Here is a 26050-nt window from a genome sequence, read left to right on the forward strand (position 1 = left end):
TACCGCCGGTACCTTATACTATTTTTAAGCATAACGAGTTTAAAAACTGCGCAAGATTTGAGGCTGGGTTGCAGGGCCAATCGGTTCCTAGATTTTATAGACTAATTACGAAATCTATGTACTAACCATATGATGAGTGGTTTGATATAGCATTGGTTGTAGTATGTGCATTGATAAAAAGTTGTTGAAAAAACTTTTTTCGTTGTACACTGTTTGGGCATTGAATCTCGTATATTTCACCTTGGTGCTCATCGAATAATTCTAAAATCTGATGAAATTATGAATTATTATTATAATTATTGTTATTTACTTTAAGAAGAAATATGAGCTATACCTCATGTGGAATATCCGTAATATCGGAGCTTATTGTAATCAGTACAAACATGTAAACTGATCGATCTTGCCCTTTCATGAGAGATATAAAAATATTTCTACTGATTTCTTCAACCAAATTCCACCATGTAAGAACGTCTGGTACATAAAGAATAGATGGAAGCGTACGTTTAGCAGTTTTCACTTTCTGAAAAATATAATACCTCCATTGTTCTTATAAAATTAGATAGAGAAAATTAAAAAATTAATTGATTGAATTTTTACTAGAGTGAATTGTGTAGAAAGCATATCGACCATAAATATTCGTAATAGTTACGATTGACTTCAAAATCTAATCAGCTCTAGAACTTAATAAAACGTACCGATTGCCGCCTTAACCATCTTAATTGGCTTATTCGTTCGAGAGCTATCGTCGGAGAAAGAAATGTTAAGAATCAGTTTTTGAAGTTATACTTCTTTAGGCACGTTATGTAAAAATGGTGAAAGTGAATTTTTACGATGCACGAGCACAGGGGTGACACGAAAGCTACATGTTGAAGTTGCCCGCTAAACCACTCATTAAGTCTCCACAAGAAGGCTACCACCAAAATAGAGATAGAACCTCTATTAGTCGCGCATGTTGGCTCGCTCGTCGCCTTTGATCACTGTTTTCATATTTACAATATTTATCTACATGCTTTTAGTTGCTACATACCCACCAAGTGTTTCACTTTAATACAAGTGCAGATTATATATGTGCTTATTATTCATATTCAGTTTATATTAAATATTTCACTACAAATAGATACAAAATTCAATCCAACCCTTAATTTTTTAAGGATGAATTCGATTGCTAACTTACGTTTATTAATATTCACTAGGAAGTACAAAAATTTAAAAAAACCCGAAGAATTTACTAAAATGTACAATATTTGATTTTTTTTCTTTAAAAAAAAAAATAAGACAGTACAGCGCTTCGCAGGTATACGGAAGCAGCTGCATAGCTATTGTTAAGGGTCGGCCTTCCCCAATTTCTTTTACAATTCAAGAGTAATTCAAATTAGTTGCCCGTATTTCAGTTGATTGTTGCTTATTGAGCCGATAGGTTGATTTGAGGTTATAAGTGTTCGTGAATTTTTACTATAAGTGTTTATAAATTTTTATTTATAAAATATGAGTAAAGTTACAAGATCTGATCGAACAACTAGTGGTCGAAGAAAAGATAGACCAAAAAAAAAAACAATCATTTAATCCGAAAACTGCTGGGATAGACGACGAATCTTTCACCAGCACGTCAGCGACTCTAACTCATGGTGCACTTGGCAGCGTGCTTCAGTAATAAACACTCTTTCATTATACAAACACGATCATCCATTACCAAGTGAGGTTTCATCAGCTACCAAGCCTATTTATAAAGAACTCAGAAAAGAAGAGCTCTTGGAGAGGTTTGTTGGTGGCTTTACGCAAAACAACAATGAAAGTTTGAACCAGTTAATTTGGAAAATTACTCCAAAAATACTTCCTACTGGTTCAAAAATAGTAGAGATTGCTGCATTTGTCGCTGCTGGCACTGTCAACGAAGGGGCCTCAGCTTTGTTGCTTTTTATGCATGGCATGAACTTGAAAATTGGCCGAAACAGCCACGAGTATGCCCGAAAAGAAGGTGAGAACCGCATATATGTTGCCGAAAAGAAAGCTAACGCTGCGACTCGTGAAGCAAGAATTCGTCACAGGCAAGAGCAACAGGATGCCCTGGATATTGCCACAGCATCAAGTACTTTGCTTTATGGTGCCGGAATCGATGATTCTATGGAAGTTAAAAAGAAAAATTTTTTTGCATGTTATTTCAATTTAAAACTTTAAGCGCGTTTATCTCAAAACTCAATTTTTTAAGTCGGTGGACACGATTTCTCGAAAAGTTCTGAAGCGATTTTGTTCAAATTTTTCCCACATCTTTGAAATAATATTATCTAGTCATTGAACGAAGGATTGTTTTTTTATTACAACTAATTTTTTCGAGCCAATACATGGCAAAAATTTGACCAAACAATGTGTTTTTTTGTTCAAAGTCTCAAAAATTTAAATTAAAATTTTTTTTTCCTTCGTCCAATAACGAGATTCATCCATGCACTAACGAAATATTTTTGGTTTTTTGAATTTAGATAAACCAATAATGAGTTATGCTGTCCACGGCGAAAGCATTTTTAACTTCCCGCTAAAAAAATTGTAAATTTTCAAAAATTCGGGAAGTTATTGGTTACGGTCCGATTTACGAAAATCGAATTTCCATCAGATGTCGACGTTTTGAGGTCCTAGGAAGCTATTCTGACTAATTTCCAAATGATGTCCGAGTGTGTGTATGCATGTATGTATGTACGTACGTACGTACGTATGTAAATACCTGTATCTTTTGAGCGGATGAACCGATTTTGAACTTTAAGGTGTCATTCGACGCGGATTGTCAATATCTTGAAGCCGAGGTTAACGGTAGGGCTCGTTCAGAGATATTCCGAAAATAAAATTTTTTCAAAAATGTTTTTTTTGGATAACTTTTAATGTGCTCGATGGATTGATTTCAAAATCGACTGGGCTCTAGAGCTTTATAAGCCGCGTCGAAGGCCACCTCAACCATCAAAATCGGTTCATTCGTTCAAGAGAAACCGTTGTCGTAAGAAATAAAAAAAAAAATTTTTTTTAGTTTTTTTGAAATATCTCAGAAACGACCAGATAAATCAATTCCAAAATCTGATCGGCTTTAGAACTCGATAAAATACGTCGATTGCCAACTCAATCGTCTCAATCGGTTCATTCGTTCGCGAGATATCGTGGGAGAAAGAAGTTCTAAAAAACGGTTTTTTTTCGAAAACAATGGTAAACCAAAGTATTTTCGAGCTCGAAGAGCTCGGAAATGTATCTACAACAATGTTTTCTAGCTCCTTGAGCTCAAAAACAGCGGGAAGTTTTGGTGCTGGCCCGCAGGGTCAACCGATAGACAGATTTTTTTTTTAGGCGTCAAGGGAAATGAGGTGCTAACGGCTGAGTTTTCTGAATTTTTAATTAAAAATTTCACAATAAACTTTTTAAATATGTATCTCTGATATGCTGAATCGTTGAAATAAAATATATGATTGTATGTATTAAAAAAAAATAGTAAAATTACCCTTTTTTTGAATCTCTGAAACCCACCTAACCCCTTAAATCATATTACCAGCAAAAAATTGAAAAAACACCGTTTTTAATATTTTTCTCGGATATTTTATATATTATTGCTCTGACATATACCTAACTCAAAACTCATTTAAATCTTGATTTTGATCACTGAAATTGATTTTTGCCTCACTACATTTATTTCATTGAACATAATCGGGAATAAAAATTAAAAAACAGCTTCTTCATTAATAATTTTTGATTCTTAAATTTTCAAACTTTAGCATAAAACTTAACTTGTTAGAGCTTGAAAAGCTCATAAAAAAATAATAGCATTAAAAGCATTTTCGAGCTCAAAGAGCTTGAAAATATATTCACAGCAATGTTTTCAAGCTCCTTGAACTCGAAAACAGCAGGAAGATTTGAGGTTGGCCGCTCAGATTTTTTTTACTTTTTTTACCATGAAGTTCGACGTATTTTGTAAACGTTGCATAAAAGTTAATTAAAAGACAAGTTCAGTTAAAAAAATTCCAGTGAGAATGTTAAGTACTGTAATTACTTGAATTATGGTTTCCTGAACAGTTCTTCCAGTTTCTTCAAAGAGGCTTACGACATCTAATAAATGACATGGTAAATTTTCAATGTTATGTAGAATAGCAGGACCTAAATGGCGAGTATGACAGTTATCTCGACCACAAAGTAAAAGTCTTGGACAATGAGTTGATTTGGAAACAGAAGGACTTGAGCTATTAATGAAAGTTGAACGTTGAAGATTGTATCTTTAATTATGTATAATGCCTGAAAAATACAAAATTACTTACGTATTCTTCGGAATAAGCATCTCTGATGGACAAAGAGATCGTATAATATTTAAAATAGAATGGAAATTATTTTCTAAGAGAGGATAAATGTAACTTGACAAACATTTTACAAGTATTGATTTAACTCGACATGAAGCAGGAACAATACTTCGCTGCGCCAATACAAAGTCTTGTTTTTCAACCTGCGATAAAGTTTATAAGTTGGCGAATTAATATGTGAATCTAAAGTTTTGGCACACCTCGAATATAAAGCGTTTTGTCTACTCTTAGTCGTCACCCAATTATATTTTTCGACTAGGAGTATCGTCTGGGACGGGAGTAGGGATGATTCACGACGCGTGTATGCCAAAAGGAGTACGGAAACGGCCTCCCGTAAAACGGAGGTGAAGTTTGGTCTCGTTACATTAATAAATTTTCATTTTAATGTAACTGATCACCGAAAAAAGGCCGAAACAGCTTAATTTGGCCGTTCAATTTACTACAAGAATATTTACTGTGCATAAAAATCCGTTGATTTGTTTTTGAGTTGAAAAATTCTAAAAAAACAAAATTTTTTTCTTGTGTTATTTAGATGAAAAATAGAAAAATGGAGCTTGAAGTGGTACTATAATTTTTATTTTTAGTCATACTTTCAATTTTTGGATACCATTACAAAAAAAAATTTTTTTTTTTTTTCTAAACACTCTAAGGACCATACGTGGCCATATATAGTGCCTATATACTTTTTAAACGATTTTATACATAACTATATAACCAAAATTACACATATCACAATTATTTACCTACAGGATTTTATAGTGCACGAAAAAAAAAGAAATTTTTTTGTTATTACTAATAATAGATTTTCAATTATATTTTGCTCTTTCAATCTCATATAGCACAAGTAAACTTAGTAGTCGCTGTCGGTAGCGTAGCCTAGTCGTTAAAGCGTCGGTCTTTCGTGCGTATGGTCCCGGGTTCGAATCCCACTAAATCGTGTGCGGTCGGTTAATATTTATAGCGTTTTTTCCCTAAATTAAAAATTTCTACTCGGTTAGAAATTAAATTGATCACAAAATGTGATTGATTCCCGCATCATTAAAAAAAAAAAAAAAAAAAATACAGAAATTGAATAAGTCTTTTTTTTTAATTTTGCCAAGCTTTGGCTTCCAAACTGCCACCGAATTCGGAAGCTAAGCTTAGGACACTTTAGGCTTAGGACTCTTGCAGCAAGTGTGGCTTCCGAACTGCCACCGAATTCGGAAGCTAAGCTTAGGATACTTTAGGTTTAGGACCCTTGCAGCAAGTGTGGCTTCCAAACTGCCGCCGAATTTGGAAGCCAAGTAACGTTGAGTCTCGCAACTGCGTTACATCCCAAACATCGGCCTCGTTTGGATGCCTCACTTGCCCCAAGTTTGACATTCGGCATGCCTTATTTGGAGCAAACTACCGCCTCACTACAATTTCTAGTCGGGTTGAATATAACACTATCAACAATTATCTCAAACCAAAAATATTGCTTATTCATGGTCTTTTCATATTGAATACATGTTTACTAATGCAAGTCTTATTTTACATTTATACGCGATAAGAAAATTACTTCCTGATATCTTAAAAGTTGCTTATATTGTTAGGAGAAAGATTGAATGGTTGCAAGGCTATACATAATAGGAGATTAAATCAAATACTTATATGTACTGAAGTATTACCGAAAAAAAGCGGTGAAAACATTTCGTAACGTCACCTTTTTAAAATTTGCCTGCATAAATCTTTCAATTAGCTTAGCTTTAACTAAGTCCAATACATGCTGTGACTAAACAAAATGATTCGAAAGGATTGAAAAATTTTTCATACCTTCAAATCATTTCTAATTCTATTTTTAGGATTAAATAAAATTCAATGAAAAGTACGCCGGAGAATAAAATGCGATAAGAAAAAAAATTTTTCTTCATACCTTGGTCGAAAGTACGTATCTCCGGCATCAATTTCGTGGCAGAAAGTCTAACATTTTGTTAAAATTGTTGAAATTGTTTAATTTTTTTTATCTTGAGAATTTAATTTTTAGTTATTACTACTGACAAAAATTTGAATATTATTTAAGAATTACAAATTGTTTGGACGGATTAAAGATTTTTAATCAATTTAAATACTTTCCAATCCTGTAATAAGACCCGAATATCTGTCAACGGTTATGATCGGAATTGATTTCAAACTATAACTGGGGACAGAAATTAAGATATTACTTTAGAATTAAAAAGCATTTAAAGTGATTAGAAAGTGTATATAAAAATAGCCCTATATAATTATGTATAACTATATATAATTAATACGGTGCTTCATTTCGGAGCCAGATTTTTTGTTTTTCAAGTGCATGTGGAAAAAACCATAGTTCAACACAAAAAAAAAATTTTTACGCAAGAAAAAAAAATCTATGTCGATGACAGACCTAGCTCATTGAGAAATTCGATTTTCCCGTTTAAATAACATGGGAAAAATTTTTTTTTTAGCTTTAAGTATTTTTAACCTCGTTAACAAATCAATAGATCAAATAGACTAATATATACTTTCGTAGGAAATTGAACGCTCTTCAAAAAAGGTCTCTTCGCATTTTTCGATAAATCCATCTATTCAAAAGTTATTAGAGCTCGAAGTAAAGTTTGAGACCTTTTTACTTTTCCGGTGAAACTATCAGACTTATCACAAAATTTTGTTCGGTCGTTTTCGTTGACAATTTTATTTTTTACAAATTATTATCAGTCAAGTTTTTTCAAATTCCGCATTTTTTTCTAGTTATTTTCATTTTAATTTCAAGCTCTTAAAAAAGTGGTTCTGATCGATTTCAAGAGCTTGACATTGAAATGAAAATAACTAGAAAACAATGCAGAATTTGGAAAAACTTTACTGATAATAATTTATAGAAAATAAAATTGGCAACAAAAAAGATTTTATAACATTTTGTGATAAGTCTGATAGTTTCACCGGAAAAGTAAAACGATCTCCAACTGTACTTCGAGCTCTAATAACTTTGAAACAGATAGATTTATCGAAAAATGATAAGAGACCTTTTTTGTAGAGCGTTCAATTTCCTACAGAAATATGTATTAGTCTATTTGATCTATTGATTTGTTAACGAGGTTAAAAATACTTGAAGCTAAAAAAAAAATTTTTCCTATGTTATTTAAATGGGAAAATCGAATTTTTCAATGAGCTAGGTCTGTAATCGACAAAGAATTTTTTTCATGCGCGAAAATTTTTTTTTTGTATTGAACTATGGTTTTTTCCACATGCACTTGAAAAAAAAATCTGGCTCCGAAATGAAGCACCCTAATAATTATATATAAATATTTCTATAAAAATAAAAAAAACTTCAGACGTGCAGGATTCCACGCGTGGAACTCGCGCTTGAAAGTTTGACCCGCTACCCATTGACCTAAGAGATTGACTTGATAAATAAGTTTCGTATGGACTTCAAGTGATAAAAATCTTGTCTTATAGATTCTTAGTCAGCAAAATTTTACATTGTTACGATGCTAGATCGTGCGCCTCCGGGACCGCTCAGAGGTAAGTGTCACGTGCAACCAAGATAGCGCGGAAGCCTATAAAAAGGCGTGAGAGCGCGTGTTTCGCGCCTTTAGACCGGAAATTGATAATAGATACAACCTGCACTTAGTCAGAACGTATTAAGTAGTGAATTACTTAAAATTATCACCAGGATCATCAGAAATTATATCAGTGCGTTGATCAAGTCCTGCACAAGTAATGGTAATAGTTATTATATTGTATTGAGAGAATTTAGTCGATCAATACAGGTTGTAGTAAGAGGTGTGATTGATAACAGTGGCAGTTGTGAGTTGTTGCTGTTAAATAAAAGTTTCAACAACAAATAAAGCGATAGTGAATTCCTCTCATCACCCGTCCACCCTCCTTCAGTTAAGCATCGAAGCGATCTCATATCAGGAGCGACTATCAGGTTCAACGGGGTTATCCTATAGGACCAAGCCATTCATCCAGAGCATCAGGATCATCACCGAACAACAATGTAGGCTAAGTACTAGTATTAATTTAGATTGTAAGGCCATTTCGGGTAAATTATTTAAGTAGACGAGTCTCATTAGATCTAGCTGGGTCAGACTCACGAGAAGGTGCATAACTCCATCTTAACTGCAGGTGTACGTAAGCCCTAACGTAACAATATCTAATTTATTAATTATTGATAAATAGTTATATAGAATTATGTATAAGTTATATATAATTATAACCACGTTAGGTATATATAAGTATAACTAAATTTTTCAAATTTAATCCCATATATCAGGCTTGATCAGACATGGTCAGGAATCGTCACGCATGATCAGACCTGAAGTATTGAACGCTGTAGACATGATCATGCACGAACAGGCCTGGTCATATCTGATATCAGGCATGATCATACATTAACAGGCATAACCATATCAAAATAATATTTTTTCTATGCAAATTATCCAAAATCTGATCAGCTCTCGAACTTTATAAAACGCGTCGATCGTCGCCTTAACCATCTCAATCGGTTAATTTTTTCGAGAGATATCGTTGGAGAACGAAATGGTGAAAAACGGGTTTTTCCAAATATCTTCAAGATGGCAGGACCGATCGATATCAAATTGTTATCAGCTCTAAAATTCAAGAAAACGAGCCGATTGCCACCTCAAGCGTCTAAATAAGTTTATTAGTTCGAAACATATCGGCGCTGAAAAGTTAAAAAAAATAATATAAACTTATCCAAAAAATTAAATAAACAAAAAAAATTAATTAAATAAACAAAAAAATCAAAATGAAAAAATCAATTTTTTTCGGATTTTCTTTCATTTTTGCGTTAGTTATTCAGTAAATGTAAGGTAAAGAGAATAAAAAAAAATTTTTCCGAAAAACGAGATAAAACAAGAATCTTTTTACTTTTTTTCTTTTACGTTTTATTCAGTTTTTTTTTTTTGTTTTTTCTCTTTACCTTACATTTACTGAATAACTAACGCAAAAATGAAAGAAAATCCGAAAAATTTTCGTACAGAGAAATAAAAAAAGGAAATTGTAGCTGAATAAAGTTCCTAAGCGAGCCATGAATTCGTTTTTTTGAAAAAAATTTTTCCCGGCCCCGTAGACCTTAAAAACAAAACCAAAAAATTTAGAAAAATTTCGTCTCGACCTTTTTCTTATAATTCCGCAAAAACCGTGACTCGAAAAAATATTTTGCTGGAAGATCTTTAAACTAGAGACTTTAAGTTTCAATTTGCTTTTTTTGTTTTTTTGATACGATCATTTTTTACGAAAATACAGCCTTCCAAAAATCACTAAAAAATTTATAAAATTTTTCTTTTTTTTTTAATTTTTTGGATAAGTGTATAATGGTATTTTTCCGGATAAATCAATATAAAATGTACTAAAATGTGTCTGGAATCATACCTGAACTCTTCCTCTTTATAGTCTCTTGTGATTATCATATAATTTCACCCAACTTGTTTTTTAGTTTAAATCATATTATCAGCGAAAAATTGAAAAAACACAGTTTTTAATATTTTATTCAACTCATGCGCGCTATTCACGTTTTATCATGCCTAAAATGCGAATCCTAAATGGCCGTTTACCGACTGGTGAAAAATTATTTGTCAAAACGCAATAAAGATGTCTACTATCCCGGCCATTGTGACGTAATGAAAATAAACGTAACTATCTTTCAAGCTCTTACTGAATATGGGGTAATTACAATTCCCTGTTGTTACCCATTGAGTAGCCAAGGTTGTGATGCCGAATGCTTTTTTTTCACCATGTCACTAAACAGCTATTGAGACTTCGCTTTTTAGGCGATTAATAAAACGTGAATAGCGCATATGAGTTGAATAAAACTATGGGCGCAACATGTAGGGTAAGTCATAATCCGTCACCCGCGATGTGTTTAGCACTCGTCTCCGGTGCGCAGTATGCACTCGCTTCGCTCGTGCCTGTGCACCTGCGGCTCGTGCTAAACGCATCGCGCTGATACATTATTAATCACTTACCCTACTAGTTACGCCAATAACTATTTCTTGGATATTTCATATATTATTGCTCTGACCTGAGTCAAAACTCATTCAAATCTTGATTTTGATTACTGACATTGATTTCTGCCTCAATACATTTATTTCAGAGAACATAATCGGGAATAACAATTTAAAAACCGCTTCTTCATTAATGATTTTCGATTTTTAACTTTTCAAACTCTAGCATAAAACGTAACTTGTTAGAGTTTAAAAAGCTCATAAAAAAATAATTGCATGTAATAGCATTTTTAATCTCGAAGAGCTCGAAAATATACTCGCTGTAATGTTTTCAATCTCCTTGAGCTCAAAAACAGTGGGAAGTTTTGGGGCTGACCCGCAGGGCCACCTGACGCTCAGATTTTTTTTTTAAATTCAATAAATGACTTTTCACTGCTTTTGATTTCTCCTGCTGTATAATATACAAAAATAGAGTTAGGTGTTGTTCTACTGAGGACGACGATATGTAGCTATTTATGAATAATAGGAATTAATATTTTGGGTACCTATTTTTGACACGAGTTTTCTGTAAATTGTTTATTCGAGGTGAGCTTGTAGGATTCATATTCATATCCCTAGCAGACCTGATTTACCGTAAATTGACGGTATTTTTACCGTAAATCTACCGTAGAATACCGTAAAATTCGAGTAGATTTACCGTAAATTACAGTAAATCCACCGTAATTTACGGTAAAACGGTACTTTACGGTGGATTACCGTAAATTACGGCGGGTATACCGTAAATTTACCGTCGAATACGATAAATCTACCGTAAAAAATTCGGGTGGATTACCGAATTACCGTAATTTACGGTGGATTACCGTATTTCCGTATTTTACGGTAAATCCACCGTAATTTACGGTAAATCGGTATTTTACGGTGGATTACCGTAATTTACGGTGGGTTTACCGTAATTTGGGTCCGTTAGGGATATTTATTAAAACCCTAGCGAGCTCGTTGATACCGAAAATTTAAGTTTCTTTTGGGTTTATTTCCGGTATAGTAGAAATTGATAAATATTTCGGTATGTTTTAAGAATTATACCCAATTCATACCCAGATTATACTCTAATCGTCTCATGTTTTGGGTATCTTTTTGAATTCTTAATACTCAAATGATAATGGAAAAATATCTATTTCAAGCATGATTTATACTCAAATTTTACCGAAATCAGAGAGATTGAGGACAATATCTTTCTTTCTATATAGGTCTTTACCTGGGAAAAAGGAAAAACTTTTCTTTGAAGTTTGAAGTAAATAAATTTTTTGAATACATCGAAAATTATAAAAATACTATTTCAATTGAGTGTTTAGTATTCTAACGCTTTTTAGCAATAGATAGTAGGGTGGGCCGAAAATCCGTTTTTTTTTATTTTCATTATTAATACCAAAAATAGTTTTCTTTGTACAAAAAAAAAAAATTTGTCGGAAAACAAAACAAATTTTAGGTCGATATCTTAGGCTCGCCAAATCCCGCTAAAGTTAGAAGTTGTTTAAAATTTTTTTTCCAACTTAATTTGATTGGAGATTTAATTATCTACAAAAAAGGTTATATAATAAAATTACGTAAAGTTGATAATTATTGAGATAATTGCAATTTTGCTCTAAAGCATGAAATTTTTCAAGATATTATTACTTTTTCAGGGTAAAAAATAAATTTTATCATAAAAATTTCATAGAAAATTCAATTTACTATAAAACAGACCTAAAAAAGTTTATTCAAAGTTGATAGTTACAAAGATAATAGCAATTCTTGATGAAAGCCACCAAATAACGAGAAATGTGACTATCTAAACATAAAACTACCAGTTTCTGAATAACTATAAATTTCAAGTTTTTACCAGAAGGCCAATTTTGAAAGAAATTTAATTTCCCATGAAATTTATATGATAATATTTATATTTTACCCTGAAAAAGTGATAATATCTTGAAAAATTATATTTTTTGAAACAAAATTGCAACAAAGATAATACCGTTCGTGGACTTCAGTGTAATAGAGAGAGAAGTACGAACCCCTGTTATTTACTTCTTCTATGTTTTTTTTTCTTTTACCAAAATAAAAAAAAATTTCAATGTTAAAGAAAAGAATTCTGTTTATGTTTGATAGACATACAATTATCATTAATTTATTATTTAGTTAATTCTATTGCAATAACAGTATACCTTCGCAGATTTGAATCACGGTGGAAACACGGTGGGTTTGTTTCATTGTACCACTGTGATTACGCGGTGTATCCACCGTGGAACCACGGTGGTGAAATAGCACAAAGCCACCGTGGAATCACGGTGGATACACCGCGTAATCACAGTGGATACACTGTGTATACCCGGTGGTAAAATGGAACAAACCCACCGGGTAACCACGGTGGATCCACGGTGTTTACACTTCCACGGTGTTTCCACCGTGATTCAAATCTGCGAGGGTAGATAATTAACACAAATATAATGCATAAAAAAAACAAACCATAAATAAAAATAAAATTGTTCGTTTCACCGAGACCTGTGACAGCGCCATGAGAACTTAACGAGACTCTCAACTGATAAGTCACAAGTTCAAAACCTCAGTCAGTTATCGCTTTTTTTTTTAATTATTTATTAAAAAAACATTTTAATAAATTATTCAACTAACATACTTAAATACATTAAATATATCGATATCTAAGAAATTATTTTATCATTTCAGTATAACTTCGGTATAAATTGTTTAAAAACATACCTAAATTATTATTATAGATGAGTATGATTTGAGTATATATTTTTAAAATTCTACTGAAAATATACCGAAATCAGACTCAAATACCAGGTATGTTTTAGTTATTTTTTCGGTGTAACCGAATTCGCTAGGGAATTTATGAATTTATTTTTATAAACTTAACCTTTAAAGTTCTTTCATTAATGTTGAATTTCGTTTTAGATGAGTATATTTGAGGATACTGCCTTCTAACACAACACATTACAGCTTCTGCACATAAAGCTTGAAGATCACTGCCACAGTATCCAACTGTTTTGGACGCTAAGTAAGCCAGAAATTTAACGGAAGGTTTTTGCTTCCAACTTTTGACGTACACCTATTATAGTTTTACATTGTATTATTATTGATATCATCAGTGAAATTTACAAATATCCCATGTTAAATCAACAAGCGTGGAATCAAAGACTTCCTAACTCGGGTTATAATTCCGATCACGATCATAATTTTCCATCTTCGCAACTATAGGTGTCCTAACGAAAGCTTAGGATTTTTTTCCTACTGCGGTTTCTTCCCCAGGCTTTAAATGTTCGTTTTAGTGGCTTTATTTGTGGCGCACATTTGATGCTGAATGCGCTCATTCTAGTATTATGGTGGTAGGGAAAGAAACTAGTGGGAAAAAAATCTCAAGCTTTCGTTGGGACGACTATACCACACGGCGAGAAAAATATTGTCAAAATGACGATTCATTGTATCTTCAAATGACATATCCTCAGAACAACGATTAGGTTACCTGATTTAAGAATACTCACATGTCCATTTAATTTCATTCAAATTGTCCATTCAAAGTTTCATTGATGTAAGTAACTGTTTTTCTAGCGTTCGTATCCGTATAGTTAAATTGGCTATACGGTGCATCATTCTCGGTTGCCGATTGCCTTAATTACGAAGTTTACGCAATAGTCATGTCAGATATTCATACAACGCCTAAAATAAGGATACGATCGTCATTTCGACGAACCACTGTGAGGAAACTCTGTATTACTGAATTTGTTGTACGGCGTATCATTAAGCAAGATGAGTATAAAGCGTATAGCCAGAATAATGATACTAATATTTACTCTAACAATATTTTTCTTTCCGTGCACTGTTGCTTCGTTATTTATACTAAAGTTTCAATTTATAATCTACAAAACTTTCATGTTTATATAATATTATGTAGTTCGATTTTCATAAATAAATTTTCTAGATACGCGTCAATCTGAACCATTTTTTATAAGATAATCGACAAAGTAATAAAAAAAATTATTTTAGTTATAAACTATTTAAATCCAATACTTGCTGACTCAGGAAGGTAAACAGCAGATTGCAGTAATGTAATAAGTAATCACGTCCATACCGACAAAATATCTTTTCTGGCAATGTAGCATGGCAGTGGAAAATATAACTCTCGGTCAAACCTGCCCGGTCGTCTGAGTGCTGGATCAATTGCCTCTAACCGATTTGTTGCACCAATAACAATTATCTCTGAATTGTTATCTAGACCATCCATTAGAGCTAAAAGAGTTGAAACAACGCTGGCATGGACAAAATCTTGCCGACTAGATCTGGTCGGAGCTAATCCATCAACTTCATCAAAAAAAATAATGCAAGGTTTAGCTTCTTGAGCAGATTGAAATATTTTTCTTAGTTTTTTTTCACTCTCGCCGACATATTTACTAAGGCAGTCAGAACCTTTACGAAATATAAATGAAACTTTTCGTTCGGAGCTACTACACTCTATCGCCAAAGCACTTGCTACTAGTGTTTTTCCAGTTCCTTCAATAAGAATAATTAACGATATCAAAGTATTTATCAACTAAACTTGAAAATATATAATATTGAACAAACCTGGTGGGCCATAAAACAGTAATCCTCTTGGAGGTTTCAAATTGAATTTTGAATATAGTTCACCATAAATAAGAGGAAATAAAACCATTTCTTTAACAATCTTGATATGCTTTTCCAAACCACCAATACAAGAAAAATCTTTTAAACTAGACATTTTAAAAATTTCGTTAAGGAATTCTTGACAAAAAAAAAGCGAAAATGCATAGAAAAATATATACAATCACGATTAATTTAATAATACAACGATTTTTAGCATAAATGTAGTAGTTTACGTATGAATTTGATGTCTTTTAGTTTTAACCAAGATAAATTTAATGACAGAGACAAATAACGTGAAGTTGACTGAAAAGACTGAAACTTGGGAAAAAAAAAAATTGTTACGACAATAGCAAGGATGAGTTGTATTAGGTGATTTGACCCATGCTAATGATTAGTTTTTTAATCTGAAATTTCCTAAATCCGATATCCAATTATAATTATCATTAGGGCCAGCTTATCAAACTGGATTTATTTTTCATTCGGGCTTAAATTGTGATTGCTAGTATATCTACATATTATTAATATACTTTCGCCGTCATTAATGGTTGTCTGTTTCGAAAACATTTAACATATAGTTGGATTAGCGAGACTTTGCGTTTCGGATATTTTCGGTTTTAACCCCCACCATCTAAATTCAATACTTAAGATATTGCGCCTTGATGGTGAGGGTAAAAAACCGAAGCTCAAAGTCTCGCTAATCCAACTATACAAAACATATGAAAATAAACAGACAGACATTAATACCGACGATAGTATATGGGGCATTCCATACCAAATCGGCCACTTTTTGAGGTCACCCCCTCCGATATTTTTAAAAAATTTATATGTTTTAGAGGCTGATAAAAAACGCTCTCATGAATTTTTTCAAATTTTTTTGACTACTCGTTTCCGAGATACCGATTTTTTTCAAAATACGAGGTTTTTTTTTTGAAACGGTTATAACTTCGCGAAAAGTACACCAATCGGATCGTTTTTTTTTTCAAAATCTTCGTTTTTGAATGTTCTTTCAAGAAAAAAACACGTTTTTATTCTTAATCAATTCCTTCATTGTTTATTTTAAGTTTGAAGCAAAAAAAATGTTTTTTGGAAATGTATGCCCCCTCCGATTTTTTTGAAAAAATTCTCAAAAAAACTTGGATGAATTTAGAAAATTTTGAGACCAATCCGATCGTGGGCATACAATTCGTTCTATTTTTTTTCTTAATTCGAAAAAAATTTTTTTCCCTAAATATTGTTTTTCGACTTAATTTGACCAATGAACATTCTCAGATCAGTCTATTTAGATGCTATGATTTTTTTTTTAAATACTGTGCCGTTCGGAGTATACTATTTTTGGAAGTTTTTCTACTCATTCAATAAATAAATTTTAAAAATCAACTAAGAACTAGGAGAAGTATTGTTTTACAAGTAAACTTCCATTGTCAATTTGTATCACACAATGAAGTTTTTGAGTTCCTTTTGTAATTGCTGTTCTATTAAACTTCATTTCGTGATACCAAATGAAGATGGAAGTTTACTTGTAAAACAATACTCAAATTCAACTGAATTTGAAATTCACAAATTGTTTAAGCGTCAAAAAAAATAAACTTCGTTTATTACTTTGGGGTTTAAATTCGGATCAATTTCATTTACTATCCTTTCCTGGGTATTTTTTGTTCCTTATTGGCTATCGTCCCAGTAAGGCCACGTACCACTTCTCCTAGGTCATAAAGATAACTCATAAGTAGTTCTTAGTTGATTTTTAAAATTTATTTATTGAATGAGTAGAAAAACTTCCAAAAATAGTATACTCCGAACGGCACAGTATTTAAAAAAAAAATCATAGCATCTAAATAGACTGATCTGAGAATGTTCATTGGTCAAATTAAGTCGAAAAACAATATTTAGGGAAAAAAATTTTTTTCGAATTAAGAAAAAAAATAGAACGAATTGTATGCCCACGATCGGATTGGTCTCAAAATTTTCTAAATTCATCCAAGTTTTTTTGAGAATTTTTTCAAAAAAATCGGAGGGGGCATACATTTCCAAAAAACATTTTTTTTGCTTCAAACTTAAAATAAACAATGAAGGAATTGATTAAGAATAAAAACGTGTTTTTTTCTTGAAAGAACATTCAAAAACGAAGATTTTGAAAAAAAAAAACGATCCGATTGGTGTACTTTTCGCGAAGTTATAACCGTTTCAAAAAAAAACCTCGTATTTTGAAAAAAATCGGTATCTCGGAAACGAGTAGTCAAAAAAATTTGAAAAAATTCATGAGAGCGTTTTTTATCAGCCTCCAAAACATATAAATTTTTTAAAAATATCGGAGGGGGTGACCTCAAAAAGTGGCCGATTTGGTATGGAATGCCCCATATACTATCAATATTAATTTAAACCCAGATAAAAATAAAACCGGTTTGAAAGACTGGCTCTTGGTTTATCAATATACTGTAAATTGAAATAAAGAATATACACTTATACAAAAAATTAAAGGAACAAAAAAATTTTATAAATTTTATAAATTTTTTAGTGATTTTTGGAAGGCTGTATTTTTGTGAAAAATGATCGTATCGAAAAAACAAAAAAAGCAAATTGAAGCTTGAAATCTCTAATTTGAAGATCTTCCAGCAAAATATTTTTTCGAGCCACGGTTTTTGCGGAATCATAAGAAAAAGGTCGAGACAAAATTTTTCTAAATTTTTTGGTTTTGTTTTTAAGGTCTACGGGGCCGGGAAAAATTTTTTCAAAAAAACGAATTCATGGCTCGCTTAGGAAATTTATTCAGCTACGATTTGCTTTTTTTTTGTTTCTCTGTACGACAATTTGCTACTGAGGTATCAGCCTTCAAATGAAAAAGGATCCTTTTGTCTTTGATTATTGATATCTCAGCAAATAATGGCCGCACAGTAATTTAAAGGGCAGTTTAAGAAACTTGAATAAATTCCCTACTAGCTCCATTTTCGAGTAAATGTAAGGTAAAGAGAATAAAAAAAAAATTTTCCGAAAAACGAGATAAAACAAGAATCTTTTTACTTTTTTTCTTTTACGTTTTATTCAGTTTTTTTAAAATTTTTTTTCTTTACCTTACATTTACTGAATAACTAACGCAAAAATGAAAGAAAATCCGAAAAAAATTGATTTTTTTATTTTGATAACGATTACACAGTTTAAGGAACAAAACTTGTTCCTTTAATTATTTGGCAAAACTTTGAGCAATCGGGCCGGACAAACGGTTCAATAGATCAATCTAAAAATTTTCAGGGTTTTTGAGGGTACATTAAGCTATAAAATTACCTGGTTACATTATTTTTTTTATCAATATTTGCAGAGTAGCGATGAGTCGACTGAAAAACCAGAAGATGGCCATTTTTTAAGGGTTTTTCAAATGGATATCAAGGATGGAAAAAAATTTTTTTCGAATAAATCGAAAATGGAGCTAGTAGGGAATTTATTCAAATTTCTTAAACTGCCCTTTAAATTACTGTGCGGCCATTATTTGCTGAAATATCAATAATCAAAGACAAAAAGATCCTTTTTCATTCGAAGGTTGATATCTCAGCAGCAAATTGTCGTACAGAGAAACAAAAAAAGGAAACTGTAGCTGAATAAATTTCCTAAGCGAGCCATTATTCGTTTTTTTGAAAAAAATTTTTCCCGGCCCCGTAGACCTTAAAAACACAACCAAAAAATTTAGAAAAATTTTGTCTCGACCTTTTTCTTCTGATTCCGCAAAAAACGTGGCTCGAAAAAATATTTTGCTGAAAGATCTTCAAACTAGAGATTTCAAGCTTCAATTCGCTTTTTTGTTTTTTCGCTACGATCATTTTTCACAAAAATACAGCCTTCCAAAAATCACTAAAAAATTTATAAAATTTTTTTGTTCCTTTACTTTTTTGGATAAGTATATGGGGCATTCCACGCCAAATTGACCACTTTTGACCCAGATCCCTTCAGATTTGGCTGAAAATTTTTTCTCTTTTTTTACCCGATCAAAAAAGTTTCTCATAATTTTTTCAAATTTTTTCACCCAACCAAAAAAAAGTTATGAATTTTAGAAAAAAATGGCTTTTTTTATTTTAAATAGCTTGTCACATAGCGATTCAAATGTGAATCGCTGCGCGCGCTTTCCCATCTCACCATGAATTTAATAACACCTCTCGGCTAATAAAGCGCAATAATCCCATAATATATGGGAACCATCCCTATAGTAGTATGGGTACAATTCCCATATCATTATGGAAACTATTCCCATAATGCATAGCAAAACTTCCCATAATTTTCTTTCCATGTAGACGCGTCGAATAAATTCCTTAGTAGATTATAGACAAGATAGCAAGGAAACAGCGATAAATTTATTGTTGACTATGATGATGATTATTATTATTATTATTATTTAATGAAATTATGAAGTTATGGATAAGGATAGATGTAATTGAAGAAATAACTTTTATCTGAAGACTGCGTTTTATTATAAAGTATAGATAAGATTTGATCAGTAATAACAGTTGTGCTCGTCAATAGTTCTCGGAGAGAAGTGAAGTTACATCAGACGGCAGAAAGATCTCTGACTCTTCGCTCTTTGACTTCTCCCACCATTCTCATACTCACACACATACTTATGCAATGTACTTATACATATCAACGTTCTTTTTAATTATATACTTATACATTTATACTTCCTACTAATACACGTACGAGATATGAGTTTACACATCTACGTTCTTTATTTATCCGTTCTATGATTTTACTTACTACTTATATTATTTATATTCCATTTTCCTGTACTTAAATACAATCTTTTAGTTAATTATTCTATATTTAAATATTTAATACGATTGACATTATTATTTATCATGAAACACCATTATAATTATTCTAATGCTATATTTCTATATTTCTATTAATTTATTTATTATACGAGTCACTCTTTACTTAATATGTATATATATTAACAATAATAGTTGAGTTCTTGTGATATGGTTTTCATTGATAAGTAACATTTATTTATTAAATATATTTTTTTCTTATTTGTTTATAGAGTATGCATTTGTTTATAACCATATTTACTGTTAACTATAGAACAAGGGCCTATTCATGGTTTTTATGCGTGTGTTTTGTTTAGGTTTTAAGTATCGAGTGACAGGAAACGTTCCAAGACCACTCAAACTGTATTTATATTTCTCTGAATACAAAATAAAGATTTATTTATCTATTTATTTAAAGTTTCTTATAATAAAAATATATAATTTAATAAGTATGTGCCACGACGATTTATTATTTAAATTATTGACTAAATATTGATAAGACGCAATAAGTGTTGGAAGATAATATATAATTTCAAATGAAATTTAAATGCGCGCCTATTTATGGATCTCAAATTCATTAATTAATTAACAGGTGGAGGCACCTGAGGCCACTGAGGACATAACATTGGTCAACATAGAAAAATTTTTAAATAGAAAAATTTTTTCATAGAATTGTTGTGTCATAGAGATTGTATGCAGAATAGAGAAATATTAAGGAGAGTTGTATAGTTATGGAGAAATTCCATAATATAAATATGTTAACACCTAATTCTGTCATATTATAGTAAATTTTGTAGAGACTTAATTTTCATAGAGATATATAATATAGAGATATTTTGAACATGAATTATTTTCGCATATATTTATACTTAATAGAATAAGTTTTCATTATGGAGGGTAGAGGTATCTCTACCCTCCATAGTTTACATAGAGATAATTCTATGTAAAATTATCTCTATGTAAACTTATTCTATTAAGTATAAATATATGCGAAAATAATTCATGTCCAAAATATCTCTATATTATATATCTCTATGAAAATTAAGTCTCTACAAAATTTACTATAATATGACAGAATTAGGTGTTAACATATTTATATTATGGAATTTCTCCATAACTATACAACTCTCCTTAATATTTCTCTATTCTGCATATCTCTATGACACAACAATTCTATGAAAAAATTTTTCTATTTAAAAATTTTTCTATGTTGACAAAAGTCAGTTTCATCACATCTCTCAGCAAAAAAAAAACTAAGTTTTACGAATGATTTTGTGTCTTACCACCAGCAATCGCGTGGCGCTACCATAAAATTCCAACAACAATACAATAATAATGATAATGATTTAAGTAATTATAATTTTTTCTTTTTAAATGTCATTAAATTTGAATCCTGACTTCGTCAGTATTTTATTATAATTTCATTTGAATCCTGACTTTGTCAATATTTTATTATAATTTCAAATTCACATAATTCTGTCATATTATAGTAAATTTTGTAGAGACTTAATTTTCATAGAGATATATAATATAGAGATATTTTGGACATGAATTATTTTCGCATATATTCATACTTAATAGAATAAGTTTACATAGAGATAATTTTACATAGAATTATTTTGCAACATAAATATATTTAGTATTGATATTTTCGCATAGAAATCTATTTAAGAGAGTTGTATGTTGGTAGAGTGATAATAGTAGAGATCTGCAAGACACGCTTGTAACCGGGTACGGTATGAATACCCGCAGCTGATTGTATATAGATATAGTTATACAGCCTTTTTTTATTCTTTTATTAATTGTAATTAAACGACACTGAGTTACCTAGCCATTCGCAATAGGAGACCTAAAAATCTTTCAAAGAAGTTTGTTAAAAAAAATTTGATTCAATTACTGGATTTTTTCGCAAGTTATCACGTATACGGGATCCGTACTTGACGGACAGGAAATTTTTTTAAACTATTTTGATGTTTTTTTCGGTTTTTATTAAACTAAATAAATTTTTGAAAAGTATGGAATTAATCTCCATTAAATTATCTTCAAAATAGTATGCAACAAATCTTAATTCCGTGAACTAACAAAGATATAATAATTGAAATAGTTGCCGAAGTGAGGCGAAAAAAATTTTCTATCGTAAAGCACTCTCTGATGCTTCGCATCATGAGTCGTGCAAAAATTAATTTTTTTATTATATTTTTTTTTCGTATAACATGTAAGCTACTCGACCGATCAACTCCAAAATCTAATCAGTTCTAAGTATTGGTGAGCGCTCCCGATTACTGCCAAGAACGTCCAAATCGATTGATTCGTTTCAAAGATTAAAAAATCGGACCGAAACCAACAACTTTTATTTTTTTGAAAATTTTCATAGCAGGAAGTTAAAAATTTTAAAAGCCAAAAGAGTGTATAATTTAATGATCCTGAAGTTAGCAGATAATTAGCAATTTTCGGATTGTTTTTTGAACAAATCAATTATAAAAAAATAAAAAATAAAAAAATGCACATGTAGAAAATTTAAAAAACTATACAGGTGCAATTTTTTAAAATATTTTTTTTTTTTATAATTTACTGTTTAAAAAGAAATCAAAAAATTATTAGACGTCGGCTAACTTCAGTATCATAATTTAAGCTATATGCGTTTTTGGCTTTTAAAATTTTTTTCCAATTTTCAGCGTTAGAATAAGTCTACCCTGGTGAAAATTTTTCGGACTTTTGTCCGAAAAAGTCTTTAGAACTCTGAAAAAGTCTTGAGAACTCTAGAACTGACTTTTTCAGACAGAAGTCCGAAAAATTTTCATCAGGGTACAACATAATTAACAAAAAAAAAAAATATACGCCCGTTTGGCTCTGGACTTAGTGACTAAAGCCAAAAAGGCATATAAAAATGTAAGTCCTTTTGGATTTAGTAACGCGATATTGGAGGGAGTACGGATAATAGATGTATTAGAATATGCTTATTCGAGACAATATGGTTTTTCGATATATACCGCATTGATAAAATAATTTTGATTGATTTTTTAATATAACTTTATTTACTGGAAAAAAAGTAAAAGAAAAAATGAATAATTAGGTTTTTCAAAAGTAAACATGTCCATTTTTTTTTTTTTGTTTTTTTTTCAATTTGATCAATTTTTAGTTTGATATGCGTTTCCAATATGTTTCGAAAATGTATTTTTATTAATATTTTGGAATTCAAGATTCTTATTAAAAAACTAAAAAAATGGACATTTAGATTTTACAAAAATGAATGAAAAAAAAATTTTTTTTTTTTCGAATCGAACGATTATTCAAGTAGTTATGACCTTCCAAAGGTTGTAATAAGAAAATTTTAAAAACCGGAAAATTCGCATCTAACCCAAGTGGCACAAAAAAAAATTGTTGAGTTTTAATTGAATTTAAGTTGACAATTGGTTAACTTAAATTCATGATAACAAATTGTCGTTTTAAATTTAACATACAGTCAACAATTTTTTTTTGTGCCGCTTGGGAAATTATGATGAGTAAACGAGAATATTTCGATCCCAAGTGGCCATATGTTAACTTTTTTGTATCGAAATAGTTAACAAAAAAAAATGTTACCATTTATTTTACGATGTAAAAAGGCAGATTTTTTCCAACAAATATCACCACTAATGTCCAGCAAAAAGTTAACTTTTTTATATTTCAAAAAGATAGCTTTATGGTCGCAATTTGTCAATTTTTTGTAGACAAATAGCAATTCGTTTTTTGTTACCACAAAGGTAACAAATTGACAACTTTTTTATGTTGACTTATTACAAGATTCAAAATGTTATCTTTATGTTAACAAATTAAACATTTTTATGTTGACTTAATGCTATAGCAAATTGTTAAATTTTTTTGGGGTTTGGATAGGATAAATAGTAGTGGAATTAAAAGTACATAAATAAATAAAAACAAAGTACTCAGCATATTTTATTGTAATCTGAAAAAATTACTACTTTGATTTAATTTATTTTATAAATTAAACAAGCAAAAACGATTTCTCATTTTACAATAAGATATGGAATGCACTACTGCTTCATTTATCTATTAACTCCTAATTGTCCACTATCGGTTTATACAAATGTATACATTATATAATTATAATATTTAAATTTATTTTTAATGATTTATTATATAATTTACATGTAGTCAAAAGTTATTTTAAGGCATTTGTATCATTTTCTTGAGGGCACTTTGATGTATGACGATCGACATGTCGAACACACAAGTCGCAACATTTAAAAAATGGCAGCGTAAATAAGATAAAGTTATAAAAAAAGTTACATAAAATGATATAAACAATGGCAACATTTTTCAGTTGGCAGTTGTCAAAATAAAGCTAACATTCAAATATAACAAAATGTTCACCTAAAATAGTTAACAAAACATTAACAACTCAATGTTATCTTTTAAATAACGTAAAAAAGTCATCATTTAGTTAACATTTTCGGATAACAAATTGTCAGCATTAAAATGGTAACTTTTATTTATCCCCAAACAGTCATCACTTATCACGTCATTTTATGATAATTATTTACTAACATTTTTCATGTTATGTTTTGTTAACATTTTTTTGGTAACTTTAAGAAAACTTTTAAAACTTGACTTTTTAAAAATTTTATTTGTCATCATTTTATTAACATTTTGGAATAGCAGAAAGTTGACTTGGAACAGACAACTAAAAGCTAACAAAAAGCGAGCCTGGTCACTTGAGATTGAAAGTTTTATTTTTTAAATTGTCATTTAGGTATTGAAAAAAATAAATTTTTTTCAAAATATATATTTAGGATTTGAAAAAACGCGCTGAAAATAAAAATTGTCGGATGTCGGCTTACTTTACACTCATATTTAATAACCGGAAATCTTTAATACGCATGTGTATTTAATTAAATCGGAAGTTACGTGTTTCGATGATGTTAAATGCCGCCGAAAACGTGGCAGCAAACGGAGCGCTGTTGGCATTTTTTAATAAAACCTCCAGATCAGTCATCAAGTCAACTATTAATATAATATATTTTCCGTATGCAAAGTTTATCAACGTTGAGCAGGTAAATAATATTTAAAAAATTGTACTAATAATTATAATTTATAAATTTGATATAAATCTATTACTTTCATATAATTTTAATTCATTTATAATTTAATTTTATGCATTATAATCAATTTTTATTACTAACTTGGTAGACAATCATTATTTTTTAAAATAAATATTAACATATGACAGTAAGGAATCAAAAATATCGTTTCATTAATAAACTTTATGTTCTATAATTATAATTATTATTTATTAATTAATTTATTATATTTTTCTTGTAGAATAAAGTATTTTTACTCAGTCAATATTGTATTGCAGTTTATAATTTTAAAAAACTATTAATTTATCAAAATAATTTTGTTTTACATGATTTTATTTGAATTAAATTTTTATTTTTACAGAATGAAGTTTCAAATTTTTTATTTGGCTATTGCCATTTTATCGGTAACAATTTGTGCTGAAGAAGAACAACAACAACCAGAAGTCGCACGATTATTAGTATCAAAATATATTTTCAACAAATATCTTGTAGAAAACATGGATATTATTGTTAAGGTATTAATATAATAAATCTGTTCTATAGTCATTCATTTTTATATTATTAAAAGTAACAACTTTTATTTTCAGTATACTGTATATAATGTTGGTAGTGTAGCTGCATTAGAAGTTGAAATAACAGATAATTCATTCCATCCTGATCACTTTAATCACGTTAGTGGTGAATTAAATGCACGGATTGATCGTGTACCACCGGGTAGCAACGTATCTCATACTGTAGTTGTGAGGCCCAGAAAATTCGGATATTTTAACTTTACATCTGCTGAAGTTTTATACAGACGTACCGAAGATGCTTCAAGACTTCAAGTTGCAGTAAGCAGTGCCCCAGGTGAAGGCCTTATTGTATCTTACAGAGATTATGCAAAAAAATTCTCATCTCATGTTGTAAGTTTACAATCTACATTCTTATCTTAATAATTTTTTTTATATTTAAATTTTATGTTATGTATTTATTTTACAGATTGATTGGATTGCATTTGCCGTCATGACATTACCTTCTTTAGCTATTCCGTTTGCTCTCTGGTACTCAAGTAAAAGGAAGTATGAAAAACTTTCAAAAAATACTAAAAAGCATTAAAATTCATTCATTGTATAAAACTCATACAGTTAAAGATCAAGTTCGTTATTATCTGGCACTTTTTAACTGGCGTGCTTGTGATATGCGTGAATGTACTCAGCTCAATTTAATTTTTTTTTTTTTTTAATAAAAATTTATCTATAACTAATCAAGAAAATAATTGA

At 30.4% G+C, this 26050-nt stretch overlaps 2 protein-coding genes across 2 annotated transcripts in view; one reads left to right on the forward strand and one right to left on the reverse strand.

Annotated features, from left to right (window-relative positions):
* The window catches only part of LOC130666455 (ATPase family AAA domain-containing protein 2-like), a 29466-nt gene extending 14261 nt beyond the window's left edge, over nucleotides 1-15205 (reverse strand). Inside the window, exons 1-7 of the mRNA XM_057467461.1 lie at nucleotides 14885-15205; nucleotides 14394-14812; nucleotides 13182-13373; nucleotides 4281-4462; nucleotides 4019-4205; nucleotides 335-520; nucleotides 127-268 (exon numbers count right to left, since the gene is read on the reverse strand). Coding sequence (XP_057323444.1) covers nucleotides 127-268; nucleotides 335-520; nucleotides 4019-4205; nucleotides 4281-4462; nucleotides 13182-13373; nucleotides 14394-14812; nucleotides 14885-15038 — 1462 coding nt within the window. The 5' untranslated portion in view covers nucleotides 15039-15205. The remainder of the gene's footprint in view (nucleotides 1-126; nucleotides 269-334; nucleotides 521-4018; nucleotides 4206-4280; nucleotides 4463-13181; nucleotides 13374-14393; nucleotides 14813-14884) is intronic.
* A 9401-nt stretch (nucleotides 15206-24606) lies between these two features.
* Nucleotides 24607-26007, forward strand: LOC130666331 (translocon-associated protein subunit beta). The gene is made up of 4 exons (XM_057467204.1): nucleotides 24607-24764; nucleotides 25153-25306; nucleotides 25379-25693; nucleotides 25770-26007. The coding sequence occupies exons 1-4, from the start codon at nucleotides 24739-24741 to the stop codon at nucleotides 25884-25886; spliced, it is 612 nt and encodes a 203-aa protein (XP_057323187.1). The 5' UTR covers nucleotides 24607-24738; the 3' UTR covers nucleotides 25887-26007.
* The last annotated feature ends 43 nt before the right edge of the window (nucleotides 26008-26050 follow it).

Source organism: Microplitis mediator, chromosome 4 (assembly GCF_029852145.1).
Source record: "Microplitis mediator isolate UGA2020A chromosome 4, iyMicMedi2.1, whole genome shotgun sequence".
NCBI lineage: Eukaryota > Metazoa > Arthropoda > Insecta > Hymenoptera > Braconidae > Microplitis > Microplitis mediator.